We start from the raw sequence: 8,588 nt of genomic DNA on the forward strand, positions 1-8,588 counted from the left end.
AAATGCCAAGGTTGCATGTTCCATCTCTGGCGGGCATATACCGGAAGCAACCAATGAATGCACAACTAAGTGGACCAACAAATGAATATTATTTTTCTCTCTCTCTCTCCCTTCCTTTCTAAAATCAATACATACATAATAAAAAAATAAATAAAACAAAAATGATGTGACTAACACTCCGGGATGATCAATGTAATTGGGGGGATTCAGGGTACACCTGACATACTGTGAAAACCCTCTCCCCACATGCCCACTAAACCGAGGACAGCAAACGCATAATTATATATAAAATCCTTGTAAAACTAATACTACCATCTACAAATGCTCAAGAAATACTGTTGAGCTTGACCAGGCAGTGGCGCAGTGGATAGAGCATTGGACTGGGATGTGGAAGACCCAGGTTCGAGACCCCAAGGTCGCCAGCTTGAGTGCGGGCTCATCTGGTTTGAGCAAAAAGCTCACCAGCTTGAGCCCAAGGTTGCTGGCTCAAGCAAGGGGTAACTCAGCCTGCTGAAGGCCCACGGTTAAGGCACCTATGAGAAAGCAATCAATGAACAACTAAGGTGTTGTAACACGCAACAAAAAACTGATTGGCCTGACCTGTGATGGCGCAGTGGATAAAGCGTCGACCTGGAAATGCTGAGGTCGCCGGTTCGTAACCCTGGGCTTGCCTGGTCAAGGCACATATGGGAGTTGATGCTTCCAGCTCCTCCCCCCCTTCTCTCTCTCTCTCTCTCTCTCTCTCTCTGTCTCTTCCTCTCCTCTCTAAAAAAAATGAATAAATTAAAAAAAAAACTAATGATTGATGCTTCTCATCTCTCCATTCCTGTCTGTCTGTCCCTGTCTATCCCTCTCTCTGACTCTCTCTCTCTGTAAAGAAAAAAAAAAAAAAGAAATACTGTTGAACTGTGACTCACTATAGACTAACTACTGTTAACTATACTTACTAAATGTTTACCATGTACCTAGGACTGTACTGTAACAGTGGATTCCGTCTGATCTTTTCCGTCTGATCTTTGCTTAACTCATCTTGGCTTGTAAAACAATAACTGGCCCACCTGGCCCCTAGATGTTTGCCCAGGCTCCCTGAAGAAGCCGCAGGCATCCGGTGTTTGATTAGGGGCTTGTCGGAAAGGCAAGGCCGCAAGCATCGGAGGCAATCAATCACCCTGAGAACCGTTACAACTCCCCTCCCTGAAATCAAGTATAAAACTTGCCTGCTGAAGTTGCTCAGGGCTCTTGGCCATCTCCTTGCCTTGGGCCCGCTCGCGAGTGTAATAAACTTTTCCTTTGTTTTACCCTGAGTCTAGAATTCTGTCGGTGCGTCCTCGGTCAACATTTGGAGGTTCCACCGAGATTCAGTATCTTCATAGACCACGGGACGCCTGACGTCTGGTGAGTGAAACTGGTGGTGGCTGTCAGGACGGGACGTGAGTCCCTCCTGGCTGCGACCGACAGACGTGTCAGGGGGTCGCAGGCCACGACTCTGGGGGACGCCCTGGAGTGTGAGGGCAACCAAGGACGCTTGGAAGTCCATCTGCTGTCTCAGACAGAATCTGTAAATTTGTTGCCAGTTTCCAATCGAGCTCGTAGGTCCGGACCGTTAGATTTATTTTTAGTATTATTTTGCCGTTCGCAGCACAGCCGGCTTTGTCTGTTTGTTTTTGTCAGTGTCTTATTTGTTGCCTTCTTTCTGTCTTTTTATCTCTTTGAAATTAAAATGGGACAAGGAGCTTCCACCCCACTGTCCCTGACTCTGTCTCATTGGTCTGAGGTTAATGCCCGAGCTCATAATCTGTCTCTTCTTGTTAAGAAGCGCAAGTGGCAAACTTTCTGTACCTCCGAGTGGCCCACCTTTGGAGTAGGTTGGCCGACCACTGGAACCTTCCACAAAGACACCATAAAGGCGGTTAAAGCAGTTGTCTTCAGTCCAGGACCTCATGGCCGTCCGGATCAACAGCCTTATATTTGGGTTTGGGAAGACCTGGCCGACGATCCTCCTCCTTGGATCCAACCTTTCCTTCCTCCCCCTGCACCCTCCCTCCCAACAACCCTCTCCACCACTCCGGGCACTCCCAGACCTGCTCCAACTCATCCAGACCTCTGCTCTATGCTTCCACTCAAACCTTCGGAGCCAACCGTGTGCCTACTTCATCCCTGTATCCTCCCCTTCCCTCCTCTGTTCTCCCTGAATCTCAAACTGACCTTATTCTTTTTGATTCGGGACTCCCGCCTCCCTATCCCAGGGATGTCCCTGCCGGTGCTGCTGGTTCCCAGCTTGGGGCCCCACATCAGAATGAACGGGGACCATCAGGAGAGGGTCCAGCCCAAGGTACCTGGAGCCGGAGAGCACAAACCCCAGATGACGTGGCCGTCACCCTGCCCCTTCGGCCTTTCGGACCCCCTGTCCCTGACGGTCAAGGGGGAAACATGCTGGCGCTTCAGTATTGGCCCTTCTCCTCCTCAGACCTATATAATTGGAAAAACAATAATCCACCTTTTTCAGAGGACCCTGTCAAACTTACTGACCTTCTCGAGTCTCTTATGTTTTCCCATCAGCCCACTTGGGATGACTGCCAGCAGCTCTTAGGTATCCTCTTCACCTCCGAAGAAAGAGACCGAATTCTCCTTGAGGCCAGGAAATTGGTTCCTGGACCTGATGGTCGTCCTACTCAACTCCCCAACCTTATAGATGAGGCTTTTCCCCTGAGGCGGCCTAACTGGGACCCTAATACACCTGAAGGTAGGCCGCGACTCTTACTCTTTCGCCAGACTCTGATGATGGGTCTCCGAGTGGCGGCGAGACACCCCACTAATTTGGCTAAGGTAAGAGAAGTAATTCAAGGGTCAGAGGAATCCCCATCCAGATTCCTAGAGAGACTAATAGAAGCCTATAGGAGGTATACCCCTTTCGACCCTGAGTCTGAAGAACAGAGAGGGGCACTGGCTATGGCTTTTATAGGACAGTCAGCTACTGATATTCGGAGGAAACTCCAGAGGATGGATGGGTTACAGGACATGGCTCTGAGAGATTTAGTCAAAGAAGCTGATAAAGTATACTATAAAAGAGAGACAGCAGAGGAAAAGGAGCAAAGATTAGAAAAAGAACGTGAGGAATAGGAAAATAAGCGAGATAAATGGAGAAATAAAGAGTTAACAAAGATTTTGGCTACCGTAGTAGAGAAACAAGATAGAAGAGGAAAGCATAGTACCTTGGGCCCAAACCAAAAACCAAAATTAGGACCTAACCAGTGTGCCTACTGTAAAGAAGAAGGACACTGGGTCAGGGATTGCCCTAAGAAGAAGAATAAGAAGACTGAGGAAATCCTTGCCCTAGGAGATTAGGGGCGTCGGAGTTCGGACCCCCTCCCCGAACTCAGGGTAACATTCAATGTGGAGGGGACACCAATCGACTTTGAGGTGGATACAGGAGTGGTTTACTCCGCCTTGCAGAACCCGCTGGGCCCCCTCTCAAACAAAAAATCCTTGGTTCAGGGGGCAAATGGATGCCAGCATAGGTCATGGACAACTAAAAGGGCAATGGACCTGGGGAGGGGAAAAGTACAGCACTCCTTTCTGGTCATACCAGAATGCCCTGCCCCGCTGCTGAGGAGGGATTTGCTTACCAAGTTGGGGGCGAGTATTGACTTCAAGCCCCAGGGACCAGAAGTAAGATTCAGTAACCCTCTTGTCAGTCAGCCTATTGTGACCATGCTGACCTTGTCTGCTGAAGATGAGTATAAACTGTATGAGACCCCTGCCCCCAGACCCCATTCAACAGAAGACAGGTGGCTTCAGAGCTTCCCAGAGGCCTGGGCAGAAACGGCAGGGCCAGGATTAGCAGTACAAAGGCCTCCGGTGGTAGTATACCTAAAGCCCTCCGCCACCCCCATAAGGGTCAAACAATACTACATGAGTAAAGAGGCCCGAGAAGGCATTAGGCCTCACATCCAGAGGCTACTAGGACAGGGGATCCTGAGGCCTTGTCAATCAGAATGGAACACCCCCCTGCTACCAGTAAAGAAACCAGGGACAGGGGACTATAGACCAGTGCAGGATTTGAGAGAGGTTAACAGTCAAGTAATGGACATACATCCAACGGTCCCAAACCCTTACAACCTCCTCAGTACCCTCAGTCCTGACAGGAAGTGGTATACAGTACTGGACCTGAAAGATGCCTTCTTCTGCTTGAGCCTGCATGAGGACAGCCAACCCCTGTTTGCTTTCGAATGGACGGACCCTGAGAATGGACTCAGTGGACAGCTCACCTGGACGTGGCTACCCCAGGGCTTCAAGAACTCTCCCACCATCTTTGACGAAGCGCTGCACCAGGACTTGAGTGCCTACCAAGCCTCCACCCCTGAGGTAACTCTGTTGCAGTATGTTGATGATCTGTTACTTGCAGCCGCCACCAGAGAGCAGTGCAAACAGGGAACTGAAAAACTGCTTGCCGAACTGGCCAAACTGGGATATCGGGCATCCGCCAAAAAGGCCCAGATCTGCCAACCCGAAGTCACCTTCCTGGGCTACTCTCTCCGAGACGGTAAGAGATGGCTAACTGAGGCCAGGAAAAAGACTGTTACTCAAATCCCGCCTCCGAAAAATCGGAAGGGCCTCAGGGAATTCTTAGGCACAGCAGGTTTTTGCAGACTATGGATACCTGGCTTTGCCGCACTAGCCGCCCCTCTATACCCCTTGTTAAAGGATGGAACTGAATATACCTGGGGAGATGAACAGCAAAAGGCCTTTGACCAAATCAAGAGGGCACTGTTGTCAGCCCCGGCCTTGGCACTCCCCAACATAGAGAAGCCTTTCACTCTCTATGTAGACGAGAAGGAAGGGATAGCTAAAGGAGTATTGACTCAGTCTCTGGGACCCTGGAAACGGCCAGTAGCCTATCTTTCTAAGAGGTTAGATGCAGTCGCAAAAGGGTGGCCGGGGTGCCTACGGGTGATTGCCGCTGTGGCCCTCCTAGTCAAAGACGCTGACAAACTGACTCTGGGCCAGAAATTGACTGTTGTCGCCCCCCATGCCCTGGAAAGCATAATAAGACAACCTCCAGACCGCTGGCTAACCAATGCCCGCATTACTCATTACCAAAGCCTCCTGTTAGATAAAGACAGGATCACCTTTGGCTCTCCAACTGTTTTGAACCCAGCCACCCTGCTACCCAGGGAGGAGGGGGGAACTGTCCACCATCAGTGCAGGGATATCCTAGCCGAGGAAGCTGGGATCCGGCAAGACTTGCGGGACACACCATTGCCACAATCTGACTTAATTTGGTATACTGATGGAAGCAGTTTTCTGTATGAAGGAGAACGCCGAGCTGGGGCTGCGGTGGTAGACAAGGAAAAAGTAATCTGGTCAGAGAGACTTGCCCCAGGAACCTCAGCTCAAAAGGCAGAACTAATAGCTCTAACAAAGGCCTTGGAACTAGCTAGTGGTAAACGGGCCACCGTCTACACGGACAGCAGGTACGCATTTGCTACTGCACATGTGCATGGGGCAATTTACAAAGAAAGGGGCCTGCTTACATCAGCAGGTAAAGACATTAAACACAAACAAGAAATCCTAGCCCTCTTAGATGCTATCATGCTCCCACGGGAGCTAGCCATTGTCCATTGCCCTGGGCACCAGAAAGGGCAAGACCCAGTAGCCAAAGGCAACAGGAAGGCGGATGAAGAGGCTCGAGCAGTAGCCATGAGGACTGCCTCCAACATCCTCACTATAGAAGCAGAGCCATCCCCCACCCTGACCCACTTAAAGGAACCTGAGGATGCTCGGACGTTCCTCCAGATGGCCCACCATCTCACCCACCTTGGGACTGACAAACTGGTACAACTGCTTCAGGATGATAAAACATTGACCACCCCCGAGAAGAGGCAAATAGCAAAGGAAATAGTCAAAGCTTGTAAGGCCTGCCAGATGGTAAATGCCTACCCAGCCAAAGGAACCAGTGGAACCCGTCTCCGAGGCACCAGACCAGGCCAATATTGGGAAGTAGACTTCACTGAGGTAAAACCTGCCAAGTATGGACTAAGGTATCTCTTAGTTTTTGTAGACACTTTTTCAGGATGGGTAGAAGCCTTCCCTACCAAACATGAGACGGCAGCGGTAGTAATTAAGAAAATTATGGAAGAAATCTTTCCTAGATTTGGCCTTCCAAAGGTAATAGGGTCTGATAACGGACCGGCGTTTGTAGCCCAGGTAAGCCAGGGGGTAGCCAAAATATTGGGGATTGATTGGAAACTACATTGTGCTTATAGACCCCAAAGTTCAGGACAAGTAGAGAGAATGAATAGAACAATTAAAGAGACCTTAACTAAATTAGTCATAGAGACTGGCCATAGAGATTGGGTAATGCTCCTACCATATGCTCTTTTCTGGGCTCAGAATACCCCTTCCGCTAAAACTAACCTAACCCCCTTTGAAATACTTTTTGGAACCCCTCCGCCTATTCGGGATTTATCCCCCTCTGACTTAAATATCCCAAATACCCCTTTGTCCATTAGGTTACAGGCCCTGACCAGAGTACAACATTGCCTATGGAAGCAGTTGTCTGACCTTTACCAGCCGGCAGGAGACGGGACCCCACACCACTACCAAGTCGGGGACTTCGTCTACATCCGGAGACACCAACACCGGACCCTCGAACCCCGCTGGAAAGGACCCTACCAAGTCCTCCTCATCACACCCACTGCTGTAAAGGTCAATGGCATCGCTGCTTGGATCCATATTTCACACCTCAAGCCTGCTCCTGCTCCTGATGACCAGTGGACAGTGGAGAAAACAGATAATCCCCTCAAGCTGCGTGTCCGCCACCGCAACAAATCCCTACCAACCAACGCGACAGACATGGCAGGTGATATCGGGGACCAGTGACATAGTATGGGAAGTGACTTCCAATGACCATCCCCCCTGGACTTGGTGGCCGTCCCTGTATCCAGACCTTTGTCAGCTCGCAGCGGGGCTAGAAACTTGGGATATCCCGACCACAGACCCGGGTAACCCTCCTCCTTGTGAGTCCAGGAAATGTGAATGTCCAACTAGTGGTATAGGGACTGTAGGCTTTGGGTGCTTTAACCCAGAATTCAGCTCGACTCTCAGAACGACTGACTTTTATGTCTGTCCCCGGGACGGTCGTGATAGGGACACAGCTTGGAGATGCGGAGGACTGGAAGTCTTCTACTGTAAGGCTTGGGGTTGTGAGACTACCAGGACGACTCACTGGAAGCCCACATCCTCCTGGGACTGGATCAGGGTTGCGCGAGTAACTCAAAAAAAGAAGCAGGGACTAAAAACTCCCGGTGTCTAGGAAGAGGAATTCCTAGTCAAAGACCGGGAATAAGCCATAGGCGATCGGGAGTTTGGGTTGGTGAAGGACTATGTACCAATTTCACCTGTAACACACTGAATATTACCTTTACCCACTATGGAAAAAGGCAAGATAATACATGGCTAAAGGGCAGGCAGTGGGGCTTAAGAATGTATGCGTCAGGATCTGATGCTGGATTAACGTTTAAAATTAAACTCCAGATAGGCACCGCTGGAGGCAGCCCATTAGGACCTAACAAAGTACTGGCTGACCAAGGGGCCCCAAGGCCTAGCAAGCCCCTTTCAGCCCCGGTGCAAGCTACTCCATCCCCGAGAGATACAGCTAGCAGCCCAGCCAGTGCCAGCAGTACACCCCTGTCACAAACCCCGTCGGGTCCAACCACGGGGCAGCGATTATTAGATCTAATAAAAGGAGGTTTTGAAGCTTTAAATAGCACCCATCCCAACCTTACTGACTCCTGCTGGATATGCTTGCAGGCAGGGCCTCCCTATTACGAAGGGGTCGCAGTCAATGGGAGCTACTATGAGAACAAAAGCCCTTCCCAGTGTAATTGGGGCAGGCGTCACATGCTTACCCTCCCAGAAGTGACTGGACAGGGGATATGCCTGGGGACCCCGTCTGCCTCAGACAAGGCCCGATGCCTGCAGACTATTTCAATTTCCCCTAACAGTTCCTATTTGATCCCTGAGAAAGGAACTCGGTGGGCATGCAGAACGGGCCTGACTCCCTGTGTGTCCACTCAGGCCTTTAACAACTCTCAAGATTTTTGTGTAATGGTTAGGGTTTTCCCCCGCCTTATATATCATGGAATTGAGGACTTTGAAGAAGCGATTGAAGGGCGGACCAGGTATAGAAAAGAGCCTGTCACACTCACCCTAGCAGTACTGCTGGGAGCCAGGGTATTGGCAGGAGTAGGAACAGGAGCTGCTGCCCTAGTTGAAGGACCCAGACAAATGGCCTCGCTAGAGTCTGCTATTACCCAGGATTTAAGGGCCGTAGAGCAATCAATAGAAGCTTTAGAAAAGTCACTGACCTCCCTCTCTGAGGTCGTGTTGCAAAACCGACGAGGCTTAGACTTGTTATTTTTAAAAGAGGGTGGTTTATGTGCTGCTTTAAAAGAAGAATGCTGTTTCTATGCCGACCACACTGGAATAGTTAGGGACTCCATGAATAAGCTGAAAGAAAGGCTAAAGGCTAGGGAAAAAAGACTACAAGATCAGCAGGGATGGTTTGAAGGGTGGTATGCCAAATC

The 8,588-nt window shown here is 50.1% G+C and overlaps 1 protein-coding gene across 1 annotated transcript; it reads left to right on the forward strand.

Annotated features, from left to right (window-relative positions):
• Positions 1–1,720: 1,720 nt before the first annotated feature.
• Positions 1,721–6,813, forward strand: LOC136328899 (uncharacterized). The gene is given in 3 exon segments (XM_066264879.1): positions 1,721–2,042; positions 2,096–4,543; positions 6,513–6,813. Coding segments are annotated over 3 exon segments (2,784 nt in total). The 3' UTR covers positions 6,527–6,813.
• Positions 6,814–8,588: the final 1,775 nt, after the last annotated feature.

Source organism: Saccopteryx bilineata, chromosome 3 (assembly GCF_036850765.1).
Source record: "Saccopteryx bilineata isolate mSacBil1 chromosome 3, mSacBil1_pri_phased_curated, whole genome shotgun sequence".
Classification (NCBI taxonomy): Eukaryota; Metazoa; Chordata; class Mammalia; order Chiroptera; family Emballonuridae; genus Saccopteryx; species Saccopteryx bilineata.